At 33.4% G+C, this 13,753-nt stretch overlaps 1 protein-coding gene across 1 annotated transcript; it reads right to left on the bottom strand.

The window, feature by feature from the left end:
* Positions 1 to 4,014: 4,014 nt before the first annotated feature.
* LOC110890627 (endonuclease 4) lies at positions 4,015 to 8,876 on the bottom strand. Its single transcript, XM_022138237.1, has 10 exons — positions 8,665 to 8,876; positions 8,436 to 8,572; positions 6,393 to 6,573; positions 6,190 to 6,300; positions 6,063 to 6,118; positions 5,495 to 5,578; positions 5,254 to 5,346; positions 5,092 to 5,159; positions 4,899 to 4,972; positions 4,015 to 4,375 (listed from the first exon to the last, which is right to left on the bottom strand). Exons 2-10 carry the CDS (start codon positions 8,556 to 8,558, stop codon positions 4,215 to 4,217), a joined length of 951 nt encoding a protein of 316 aa, XP_021993929.1. The 5' UTR covers positions 8,559 to 8,572; positions 8,665 to 8,876; the 3' UTR covers positions 4,015 to 4,214.
* Between the last annotated feature and the right edge of the window lie 4,877 nt (positions 8,877 to 13,753).

Below are 13,753 nucleotides of genomic sequence, written 5' to 3'. Positions count from 1 at the left end.
CAATCTTTTCATAACCAGACTGGTGATTGAACATGTTGCCTTATCACTTCATTGGTGACACAAGAATTGAATAACGTCATAATTAAATTTAGTGTGTATTTAAATAGTACATAAGTTTAAAATACTAAATTAAACTGAAACTTTAACAAAACTAATTTGTTAGGTTATTCTTATACCATACATTTTCAACCGATATTTACAGTACCATTCAATGATTGGTCAATATGGGCGGTTGCATCAAACATAAACCTTTCCATTTTAGCTATCGATTGGTCTAACCTGTTGAGTAAAAAATAAATAAATAAATAAATCAAAATCCAATCTAACCGATATTTACAGTACCATTCAATGATTGGTCAATATGGGCGGTTGCATCAAACATAAACCTTTCCATTTTAGCTATCGATTGGTCTAACCTGTTGAGTAAAAAATAAATAAATAAATAAATCAAAATCCAATCTAACATATAGAATTGAGTTACTTGTTTAGAGGTGTTAGGACCAAATCGTTAGGGTTCCTGGTCAGCTCATCAGCTCTTCAAAAATGCAAGACTTCTTTTATTATTATTATTATTATTATTATTATTATTATTATTATTGTATTGTTATTGTTATTATTAAAAATATGTTTTCTTCATGACATTTCCCCAGCAAAAAATACTCCACCATCAACCAAAAAATATTTAGAGGATAAAATTCAACTTTTAGAAAAGGGCATAATAAAATCGAGTCCTCAGGCTCAAGAAAAGGTTTGCTTATTTAGGAATCATAAAAAAGATATGAATCCAAGATATATGTGTCCAGTATGTTATAAACAAAAAGACAAGGACGATATGAGTATTGATTCTCAAAATGAGGGTCAAACATCTGAAGATTAAGGATTTTTTAAATCCTATACTCCAAATAAGATTTTCAAATAACTTATAATACGATTTTATATCTTACGAAGATAAGGCATTGAAACAAGCCTTTAAGACTCACATGGAGTCAAAATTTGCCTTCCCCATGCCCACCAACTTTATGAGACAAGAATGAACGTGGCTAAGGAGGAAGTAATCATTAAAGAAGTCCAAATTCCCAAGAGTGGACTTTCTTTCACAAAGAGACAACTTTCAAGCCCTCCTAACAAAATGAAAGTTACAAGGAAGGCTCGTGTCATAATGAGAGCATGTGAAGAGAAAAAACAAGTGAAAAGACCTGGAGTTTATCTAGAAAAAGAGGCTATAAAAAGAGGAAGAGGGAGGGGGGGGGGGATGAAAGGGATCAAGCTTCAACAAATCTTTAAAAAAGTTTTCCATGTACTAAAGAAATGTGTTGTATTTTCCTTAGCTTTTGTATCTTTTCTAAACATCATCCATTTTAAATCATCCACCATGAAATAGGGGTGTGCAGAATTCATTTCGAATTCGAAAAATTCAAAATTCGTTTAAATTCGATTCGATTATCAAGAATTCGTTTCGATTATAAGAATTCGAATTCGATTCAATTCGACTCAAGTAAATCGAATACGAATCGAATACGGATTTATAATTTCAAATTCGATTCGATTCGAAATTCGAATAAAAATTATACACTTTTATTTATTATTTTTATATATAATATATATAACTTTTTTAGGCTATACTATAAATTATTTTCAAATTTTTTTCCAAGTATTCAAATTACCCATTACTTACCAAACCCACTACATGGCCCATAAGTAAAACCTAAGTAACAAATCTATCAATAGATTTCTAAGCATAAAAATATTAACTTGTAATGTGGAGTGGTTATTCCCGACTTCTCGTTTTGAATTTTAGACTTGTGGTACTTTATTTGGAACATTTTCGTGCTTTATGGCTGCTTTAAAATTTATGTTTCATTTTGAATGTTTTTTACATGTTTTTAAAGAATCTGAATTATATCGAATTTATTCGAATTCGATTCGAATTCGAATTTTTAATCGAATACGAATCGAATACGAATTGGGTTTTTTATTCGAATACGAATTCGAATCGAATTTGGTAGATTTTAATCGAATTCGAATCGAATACGAATTCAAGGAAAAATAAAAATTATTCGAACAATTCGATTCGAATAATTCGAAAATTCGATATTCGATTCGATGAACACCCCGCATGAAATAAAAAGCTTTCCCTTTTCCTTATAAAGTCTTTTTAGTGTTCTTTCTATTTTTAGATATTTCTCTATTAAAAAGAAAAAAATCTCCAATCTTAAACCGTCTTTTTACCCTACACCGGAGGTAGGAAATGAAACCAGGTTGTGCTAGATATTATTGAAGGATCCAAAGGGGAGTTACCTAAGACCTCTTAAGTTTGGTGTGAAAGAACCTAGTTAAAAGACCCGTGGTGTAACCCGGCAATATTTTGGTCAAAACGGCAAAAAGGTACGGAAGCATGTTGGACCCTTGTTCTTTTTAATTTTGAAATATTTTTAAATAATTGACACTCTTAGGGTTTACAAGGAAACTTTTAATAAACAAATTCAAACAAAGTTTTATTTTATGATTGTTTTTATAATCTAGAATGATAAGAAATAAAGGAATAATGTTACTTTTTTAATTTTATAGTCTTTCTTAAAATTTATATCATGTAAAGTAGATTTAATATGTGGCTAACTTTAATAATAAACATAAATAATTTTGATTTGATCTTTAATTTTATAGATAATAACCTACTTGAGTTATCAATTTTGAACCGACAAAATATTTCGGCTAATACCCCCTGAATGGTATCAGAGACATGCAGAATTCCTTCGGGGCTCTACATATTGACACGCAGAACTACTACTACTTCTTCTTCTCCTTCTCCTTCTTATTATTCTTCTTATTATTATTCTTATTATTATTAAGGTGTGAAAAAGAAAAATAAAGTTGTTATTATTATTAAGGTGTGAAAATCATAATTAATTTTCAAGTATAGAATACAAGAAAAAAATTAAATGCTTGGAAGGTTTTTAAAAAGTATCAGGCCACCTAGTTAATCCAATTGTGAGTGAAGGTTTCTGGATTGTAGTTTCCTGTTTCAATCTTCAATCTAAGAGCATTCACATCCATTCCACTATATTTTCACCCTAAATCACACTAAAAAACACTACATTTTCTCTCTCCCTTTCAATTAAATAATAATTTTTATACCTTTATTATTACCTTTTCTCTCTCCTCCACTCACAACCACTTTCAAAATATATTAAAAAATTATAGGGGGTGAACAGTGTCCCCCCAAATATACAGATGAACAGTAACATTTTCTCTCTCCTCCACTCACAACCACTTTTTATACTTTTTATATTTTAAAAACACCCCACACAGAATTTGGTTCTTTGAATGTGAATGCTCTAATTGATCGTACCGACAAATCACTTGAGGCAGGGCCGTCTCAAAGAAAATTTGAAAACATGAAGATCAAGGGAGATCAGTTCATATAAAGCACACGACATCGAAGATTCAAGATTACAACTAATATTTTAGGGGCGCATTTGCCTAGTCGCACACAGGGCATTGAATTATCAAGGACGGCCCTCACCCGAGGAATCCCTCAACCATATCCATTTTTCCTCGCATTTTTTTGTGACTAACCCGTTAAGCAGTGGTGAAGCTTGAGATTTCCGACCGGGGGTCGAAAATGTATATATTCAAAAATTTCTATAAAACCGGGGGGTCAAAACGTGTATACCCAAAAATTTCTATACGAAAACTACATACTCTCCACTAAATCAATGACATTATGTTTCTACGTTATTGGTGATTAATTTAGTAGTTTATAATAATGGAATATAAATAAAAGTAGTTAGAAATATTGGTTTTTACTTTTTAGTGAATATAACAAAGTACCACATGAATGTGTTGAATTATTTGAAAGGGTCATGTCAGTTGATTGATTTATAAAATATAACAACATTTTGCGACTTACAGTCACAAAACTTTGTAACATTAGCGGAAATAGAACTCCTTTATCAGGGGTCATCATAAGGCTCTCTGCTTTACCGGCCACAATTTAAAGGTCCAAATCATTTGTTTTTTCTAGAAATATCAGATTTTATATAAATTAGTCAAACAAATACTGCTAATACAGAATTCAAATATTAAACTTGTACATGGTTTTGAGCACCAATTAAGAAGACTGTGCATAATGCATGCGTCGAAAAAGATTAGCATGCCAACTACTAAGACAAATAACTAATTCACAAAGTAAGTTTGTTGACTTACAATCAGCTTCAAATCGTGTGAGACGCACGTTGGATGTTCCCAAAATACGCTAATTTCTGCGTGACTGGAGGGTATGGATCGAAGATCCGGTTAAGTGTTGCAGCCAGACGGACCCCACCTTGTGCGAGCCTCATCTCCACAATCGGCAAACGTGAGAGGAAGTACTCGTCTGACACAGTGTGAAAATATAATTAAGCGTTTTGTTGTATATAAAACTAGAGTAGGGATAGTGTACATTAATTCAAAAGTGTGAGAAGTGTGAGAAGTGTATTATAACACTATATCTAACATTATATAACACCATATAACACTATGTAACACCATATAACACCATATAACACTGTATAACAATATATAACACTATACATCTATCATAGACATGCTATCAGACAAAATATAGTGTCATATAGTGTTACATAGTGTTATATGTTGTTATATGGTGTTACACAGTGTTTATAATGTGTTATATATAGTTATAATACACTTCTCACACTTCTGAATTAATGTACAGGATCCTCTACCTATATAACTAAACAGTTTGTATGTTTCTTGTGTGCATTATGCGTGCGGTAGATGTCAAGTAAACAATAATAAATGTAACACACCTAGAAAATACTAAAAATTTCATTAGAATTGTATTGACTTTAAATACTGTTAACGCTTAGTCGAGGTGAATAATAGATGTAACACACCTTCTAGAGTGCTTCCTGGTGTAGCATTTCTATAGGCGTAATTACACGAACACTTAATGCTTTCGGAAGCCCACCTGCAATAAATCACCACTCAGCTATCATGTGTATTCATGTATCAAAGATAATACTATAATACCCTTTAATAGCATAAGTAAACTAAGAAGAGAACTTGCAAGAAAAGTTTTACACTTACGGGTCGGGACAAACATCTTCACCAGATGTACAATTAGCCCAAGAAGAGATGTCATTGCTCCACTTATCCTATTTCCAAGAACATAACAAAAGATAAACAAACATGAAAGAGGTCTTAGGGTGTCTAGATAACGCGTTTAAAAGAAAACAGATGAAATCATACTGTGATATTCTTCTGAATTGCTGATATCATGACGTCGATATCCTTGTCGTAGAATGTCTTCATGGCAGATTCAATTATATCACTATCCCATACCTGAAATATAAGTTGTGAAATTGTGACATGATCCCATTCTTATACCCTAGTCGGAGAAGTCCTTTGTTATTAGGTTATCGATATATAAAAGTATAAAACTGTAATAAAAAACAGAAAAATGCAAGGGTTTGATGAAACTTTAACGTACGTGGTGCAAATTGGTCTTCCTTTTATACCACCTGACTATTATTGTGTTTCCACCTTCATCGCTAGTAAAGCTAACATGCAGAGGCTGCAAAAAAAAAATAAAAAAATAAATAAATAAAAAAAAAATTAGAGTTAAATGCCATTTTAGTCCCTGTGGTTTGGGTCATTTTGCCAGTTTAGTCCAAAGGTTTCATTTTTAACCTGTGGGTCCAAAAAGGTTTCACAGTTGCCATTTTAGTCCACTGGGTTAACTTCATCCGTTTTTTCTGTTAACGAGAAGGCCAATTTGGTCATTTTGTATGTAATTCTGTTAACTAAAAGGGCAATTCAGCCATACAAAATGACCGAATTGGCCTTCTCGTTAACAGAAAAAACGGATGAAGTTAACCCAGTGGACTAAAATGGCAACTGTGAAACCTTTTTGGACCCGCATGTTAAAAATGAAACCTTTGGACTAAACTGGCAAAATGGTCCAAACCACAGGGACTAAAATGGCATTTAATAAGCATTTTCCAATATATTACTACTCTCTCAGACCCCAAATAACACAATGCGTTTACTTATCTAACCTGATGCACATCCCCAATATAATGAGATAAGAACATAAGTGCTTCAGTCAGGTTGTCTGTAATTAAAAAAAATTATAAATTCCAAATTTTCAATTAGTGTAAAAAGCTAACGACAGTTGGTTCTTACACTTCACAACTGAATTCGAGGCGTTATAGCCAGTGACAAGTTGCTCCGTGTAGTTGTAAATGGCTCCCGTAACACACCTATCTTTGACTCCAGATGAGTCATGGCAGTCCCCTGTGACATTATAACAATAATAATAGTAATAGTTTAACTTGCTTTATTAAGTCGGGAACCGAATAAAAATAGCAGGAGATTTGTTAACTTACTGCAGTAATCATAATTACACCGGAAATCAGGGGTGTCAACGTAATGCAACTCGCTGGTCCACCGCCACTTGTACATCCACTTGATTTCATCGGGCCAGGAACAGACGGAAGCTAGATCACCTTCAGCGGTTTCTGGTAGCAATTCTTTTACCGCCTTTAAAGCTTCTTCGCTAAGAAATGACTGGTATTGTAAAAGAAACTTACACCAATGTCTCATAGAGGATAAGAAATTAAGAACCTACTTCATATATAACTGACACAAAATGTATAAATGCAAAAAATAATAAACACCAACATAAACAACGAACTCAAGTACTTGGTTTTAAAAAGCTTGTGGCGCTCCGATTCGTTTTATCGCAAAAGCCAATGTGCGAAACACGTTAGTTATTAAAAAAAATACTATAAAACTTCACAAAAAGATTAACAGCAACAAAATGTTCTACCCATTCTTAGATATCATTCAAAACTCACCACAAGATTAATCAACATTCAACTCACAATGTTGACTAATGTGTACCGGTCAAATTGACCAGCATGTTCACTGAACATTACTACTTCCTCTGTTCCATAGAAACTTACTTCGAAGCATAGTTGTAAAACAAGGTTTCCAAGGCCGAGTACTCCCCGAGTAGTCGCTACGAGGTAGGCTGCCGATGCGACTTTCTTTGACTCCGCCTAATTACTCGGAACCGGTCAAACGCGGTCAACCTCAGCCAAAATCGTATCTAGTAGGTCAACTCGGGCCGAGTTTGACTTAAAAATAATAAAACATAATTTCTATGCCTATCATATTAAAGAATTAATATCATTTTCACGTATTTTGTTATAGATATTAGTAAATTTATGTTATTTGACATATATTTAATTTCCAAAAACTAATTTCTTTATAATTTAACATGTCCGAGTACTCCCTGAGTACTCTCAACTCCCCGGTCGACCGACTAGGGACCGACTAGCGACTTTTGCAACCATAATCGAAGTTTGATCTTGAACCTAATACTTTTCGACTGCCAAATTGACATGAACACTGTTACATAATCCAACATTTTTCCTATTTTAACATATGTTACATAATCCTATGTAATCCTTCCAAAAATCCATATTCATTAGTATAGCTGAAAAGAACCCATTAGTGTCAACATAGAACTTAACTAATGACACCCCTCAAGTTTGACCAAAATGCTTAAATCAAAAGTCAAAGCTCGAAACTTTCTTGAAAAAACTTAATAAAATTGAAGCCCTACACTTGATTCATAACTAATGACATCATAAAACTCCCACTCAAATGCAATCAGAAGCATCACAACAAAGAGGCTCCTGAGAAGAGCTGGGATTTCGGCTAAGAAAGAGGCTCCTGTGAATTTCCTTACGGACCCTGTGGAAGGGAGATCTACTCTGCGACCAGCGGATCTGCTCGTCTTTGGTTTGACTAGGGGCAAACATGCTTGTGTGGACCTCACAGGAGTTTCCCCTCTGGTTGGTTTAAGGGAAAACGGGTTTGTAGCTGGACAAGCAGCAAGAAAGGCAGAATCAAAGAAAGTTGATAAGCACGCTAAAGCTTGTGCAGAGAACCAGCATGTTTTTGTCCCTTTTGCCTTTGACACATTTAGCTCCCTAGCGCCAGAAGCTATCCAATTCCTGATCAGGGTCCAATGGGTCATCCACAACAATTGCTTAGCCTGCCTCAGGGGGACGAGGTTTTGTCTTTGGTGGATTAGGGTTTGCAATTCAGAAAGGGGTGGCGGCACAACATGTCGCCCGTCTACCTTCTGTATTGATGTAACTTGGCAAGTATGAATGAAATAAACTATCTTTTCCAACAATAAACAAACATGAAAACACAAATTCAAGTTTGACCAAAATGCATAAATCAAAAGTTAAAGCTTGAAACTTTCATGAAAAAACTTAACATTACTAAACCCCTAAACTTAATTCCAAACCAATAACACAACAAAAACTCCCAATCAAATATAATCACAACTTCACAAGCATAGCAACAATAAACAAACATGAAAAAATAAATAAAAAATGAAAGGGATTCACCTCAGCAATTTTACAAGTAGCATAGTGTCCTTCTTTTCCCCATCCATAAGTTCCAGAAATTGTTATTAATAACAATAATATAAAAAATGTTGATTTAGTCCACCAGTTCTTGAAATCACTCATTTTACTTCTGATAACTATTAAGAAAATAAACAACAGATTAATTAAGAATTTGATCAAATAGAACAATGATTGAATTAATCTAGCAATTTGGGTCGATGGGGTTTACCTAATTTGTTGAAGTATGATGCAGATCAGATCACTTCGATTGACGCACTCTGGTTGAACTTGAAACGAATTAGGTAAACCCTAATCACATATATTCGCGGTAATTACAAAAATCATTTGACAGAATAGTAACACTACGACGTCGTATGATCTATTTGAAAGTCTATCCTGGGTGATGATCTCATATTTTTAAGAGTTAATTAGATACTTACTCTCATTCTACAAAATAATATACTTAGATAGTAATAGCTTAACAAATAATTAACGATGATACCTCCAAACATTAAAAAATGAAAAGTTAATACTTTAGAAGATGATTTTAAACTATTAGTACATAAGTATGTTAGTTTGTGCAAACCACAGGGACTAACTATATAATTAACTCTATTTTTAAAATCAAACTCTAGGAAGTCAGTTTTGGTCCGCAATACGGTTTGTTATGTAACTAGTTTTAACTCCCCCGTGTTGCGGGGTAGGGGTCGTAAAATTGTGCTACCAGCGTTACGGGGTTGGAGGCGTCGTGCTAAGTAGCAACCGAACGACGATCAAAACCAGGAAAATCGTAAAACAAAAAAAACGAATTTTTAACCCCAGATGACTCATGTGACATAAAAAGTAGGCGGAATCAAATTTACAACGACATATATTAGAAAGCTTTGGAGGTAAAAAAAACCCAAGGGAACAATCGTGACCACCAAACACCGTACTATACTAAGTAGCAAACGAATGACAACAAAATCACGGAAAAAGTGTAAAATAAAAACTAACAAAAAAACTAAACTTGTTTAACTTTTATGGTCAGATTATCAAAAAGCAAAATTTTATTACACAATTAAAAGAAAAAATACTAAAGTTTATTTTGGAAAAAAAACAACTAAAGACCTATTACTATTCATTGCAATGTTGGAAATTAATATATAGAGACAACTAGAGTTATGCGCCGCCCGTGTTGCGGGGCGCTAAACCAAATATTTCTTAGTTTAATAACATGTACGCATTTATTTCGGTTAGTTATACATGCTACTTATAACACGATATAAAAAAGATGCATCGAGTTAACCAAATAAAGAAAAACACTATCATAGTTATGATAAAAAAAATTGCTAAAACGATGGCAAGTGTGTAATTTAGAGTTGGGGGCAAAACAATAATTTGTCAGGACCAATTAGCGAGTGCTAGGCAGTTGTTTGACACAAATAAAAACTAAATTGAGTAAACCAAGTAAAATAAAACACTACCATAGTTTTGCCCAAAAAAACTATGGCAACATTGCAATTTTTAGCTTGGGTAAAATCGTAATTTTAAAATGGAGGTAAAATAATATTTTGAACTGAGGGCAAAAGCATTTTTTTATTTTGAATTGGGGACAAAATTGTAATATTTTTACTGAGGGCAAAATCGTAATTTTAGCTGAGAGCAAAACAAAAATTTTATTTTGAACTGGGGGCGAAATTGTAATTTTAAACTGAGTACCAAATTGTAATTTGGCAGGATTGTAGCTCTGTGCAAAACTATAATTTTTTTTACCAAGGCAAAATCGTAAATTTAAGCTGGGGGCAAAGCATAAATTTAATTTCTAACTGGGGGTAAGATCGTAATTTTAAATAAGGGATAAAATCGTAATTTGACAGGACCTATAAATAACAATTTTTTTTAAAAAAAAAGGGCCGCCACTTTTGACCAACCACCTATCATTACTATTCCCGCCGACATATAAACGTTATGTTTGTATGTATTGAAAATTTTTGTATCTTTTTATTATCATTTTAGTTAGGAAAAAAAAATTAAACAGTTTAGTGTTTGTGTATGATTATTTGTATGTGTAGTCTTATGTATTTTAAGTTTAAAAAACTAAAGAGATTTTAGGTTCGTGTATGATTATTTATATATATAATTTTATAGCAAAAAACAAAAAAGACTATATATACCAATCAAAGCATGAAAATTGTTATCTTTTATTTCTTTTTAGTTTAAAAAAAAAAGTAAAAAACTTAGCTTACGTTATAATAACTAACTTAATGATATATAACTTATATTTCTATTTGTATTACTAGAAACATAGTATATTAATACTGAATCACTTTGATACTCTACTCCTTTTCTAATAAAAGACTACTTTCTATATTTATAAAATTAATCAAACCTCATTAAATTGGACTACATTCTAATTAAACTCTTTGGCGAAACCCTAGATAACTGCTCCACCACCGCCGGCAGTCGCGACTTCCACAACAAAACCCACCCCGCCGGGAGTCTTCTCCGTCTTTGTCTCTCATCTCTTGTCCCCTCTCTTTCTCTCTCCAGACTCTTTCATGTGGGTTAGGGTTAGGTTTTAAAGAAAGAAGAAGGGACGGTGGGTATTTAGATGCGTGGCATGTGCTTATTTGTAGCCATACTGTGGCTTTTACTAGTGTTCATTTCAATTGTATTATTAATAGATAGTAATTTGTTTATTATAGTTGCTTTTTGGAAAAAAACTAATTAATGCCATAGAGTAGGGTGTAAATGAAAGTTGACTTGTGGGTCCATTTAAGACAACCCTACATTTATCACATATTTTGATTTACCTTAGTTGAATCGAACCGAACCCAATCATTAACGTCTGTTCGTACGTACGGGTTAAACCGATCCACCATCATATTTTCTAGGCCGATTCGAGTGTCTTATAAAGGTATGTGAATCGATCAAGGAGATTAAATTATTATGTAAACTTATATTATTTGAACAGTTAACACATTTCAATAGTACTACACATCCTCAATAATCAACCATTTTATCTCATCTAAGTTAACATAAGTTAACAATAACACAATAAAAAAAAAAACAATTCAATTATAATAGATAACACAAATAACATAACATAAAGTATATATTTAAACAATTAAATTTAAACCCCTTGCACTGTGTTTGCTGTATTAACAACAACCGATGGTTCAACTGCACTACAACTTCTACACGGTGTTGTAATCGACTGCATCAACTTCTGAGCAAACCCACCATTATTCTCATCCTTCATCTTCTTCACTCTCCTTTCACCTTGTTTCCCGCCTTTATACCGCGGTCCCAAAACATCTTTCATAGTTACATGTCCATCTCCATGCACTTGTGGCTGTTGATTCAGTTTCAGCTCAAAAAGATCACTCGATTCGGACTTCTTGTGAAGGTTAACAGACACCGGGGATTGTGAAGAGTAGCTAAACTCGAAGTTTATGTCGTTTTCGGACACTTTTGTGGTTTTTCGACGGTGGTGGTAAGTTGGTTGGAGAGGTTGTTGGGCTTGAGTGCATACTAGACCGGTTAAGGATAGTGACTCGGATGAGCACATATCGGCTGCTAAGTCGGACGAAGGCATCTTGATCACCATGGGTTCGAGTTGGAATAATGTGAGTGTTACGTTTGATGTTGTGTATATATAAGCCAAAGAGTGTGTCTTGATGCACCGGCTTGTTCTCGTTTCTTGTTGAATTCTAAATTCAGTTTGTTTTATTGTCATCCTAGTTCCTAAAGTTCAAAAACATCAATGTCAAGTTTTACGTATGGAGATTTTAAAAACATATCTTTTACTTCTTGGAGTTATAGTTTCATCAAGTGTTTTTTTCATCGTTGATAGTAGAGGTGTTCATAAACCGCCAAAACTGAAGAAAGTTAGCCGGTTTGAAATATGTATGAAGTATGATCGTGTTCATGGTTCGGTTTTAAGGGTTAACGGTTTACAGTTTGAAACTTGAAACCGGTTGTTTAGCATTTATTGTTTATACTTTTTCATCTTATTAAACAATATGAACAATTCTTACTATTTTTAAAAGAATATATTTTTTTGTCTAAAACCGCAAAACCGAACCAAAAAGTTGTGAACCTGGCCTCTTTGGCCAACCAAATCAACCCGAGTGGTTCGGTTTGTATTTTTTTTAAAACCGTAGTTACTAGTTTTGCCTATTATTTTTTTCTAAACTAGACCGTAAACCCCGTAACTGATAGCCAATTTTCTTGTAAGGTTTGGTTTAAAGTGTTGGGATTATGGTACACAAGTAAATAAAGCTTGGTCGGGCGGCTGCAATGCAATGATAAGTTGTTTGGGTGAGTCTTACAAAGATAAGTGTGTGTATATATCGTTGTTATACACATGTTGGCCCGCTAGCCGTCCTTATATTGTATATCTTCTAAAAAATATTGCAAAATTCTTTTGTTTTATGATTATTATTAAATTAAATAAGGATTACGATCAAATACAAAGACTCCTAATTGTAAGAAGTGTACAAACGCTCCTAAAAAAACTCACTACAAAAAAAACATTTTTGGTTCGGCAAGTCTATCCCATATAGATTATACCTCAACTAATGTCCTTGCTTTGTTTTTTTTTTTTTTTAAGAAAAAGTCTGGTTCGTGGATCTTGGCGTTTTTGTAAATGCAATGAAAAACCTTTTTGGTTTGTTGTAAAAATGTTTTTGTGAGAGAATCCTATTGATTGTAGTCTAGACTTGAGAAGGAATCCTAGTTCACTACAATCGAAGCTCTGATACCAACCTGTCACACCCTGTCTTTTGCGGAAGCGTGTGTGTGTGACTTGATCAGTTTTCATTGCATTCGATCATAACAAACAACTACATGATTGAAATAAGCGATGTTCATCCATACACAAGTTTAAAACATTACAAAACATAAGTTGTTTAAGTTTCCAACCAACACAAGTATCAAGTTAAAGTTACAAACCATCATAAGATTCAAAGTTCCACAAAAGGACTTGTTTAACAAAAGACTAGTTTTCACGAGTTTTTGCATCCTATATCTCATCAAGGATGAGATATACGAATCAAACCCTCAAAAATGGATGACATCTAAACTTGAAATTCACAGCTTGAAAACAACACCAGCGCCAAAGATCCATCTATTTTCCTGAAATACATGTAAGTTGAAAACATCAACAAAAGTTGAGCGAGTTCGTGTGTTTTATGTGTAATGCGCATCAAATGAATCTCAAAAAACATTTGAAAGTTCAGTTTGTAAGTAGGTATGTAAAGTGTCTATGAACATGTTGATCATTAATGTTTTGCAAGTACATTAATATATGTGACGACATAGGAGGTACTCAA

The sequence above is a fragment of the Helianthus annuus genome, chromosome 11 (assembly GCF_002127325.2).
Source record: "Helianthus annuus cultivar XRQ/B chromosome 11, HanXRQr2.0-SUNRISE, whole genome shotgun sequence".
Classification (NCBI taxonomy): Eukaryota; Viridiplantae; Streptophyta; class Magnoliopsida; order Asterales; family Asteraceae; genus Helianthus; species Helianthus annuus.
Note: the sequence above shows the minus strand (reverse complement) of the source record. Positions and strands in the feature narration are given on the sequence as shown.

Bases quoted from the DNA above. Each gene is read 5' to 3' on its own strand.
- LOC110890627 (XM_022138237.1), bottom strand. From the start codon at position 8,558: ATGAGTGATTTCAAGAACTGGTGGACTAAATCAACATTTTTTATATTA. The intron at 5,160-5,253 runs GTATGATTTCAT...TCTTGGAAATAG, and splicing joins CAATTCAGAAGAATATCACA to GATAAGTGGAGCAATGACAT. The intron at 4,376-4,898 runs GTGTGTTACATC...ACACTGTGTCAG, and splicing joins ACCAGGAAGCACTCTAGAAG to ACGAGTACTTCCTCTCACGT.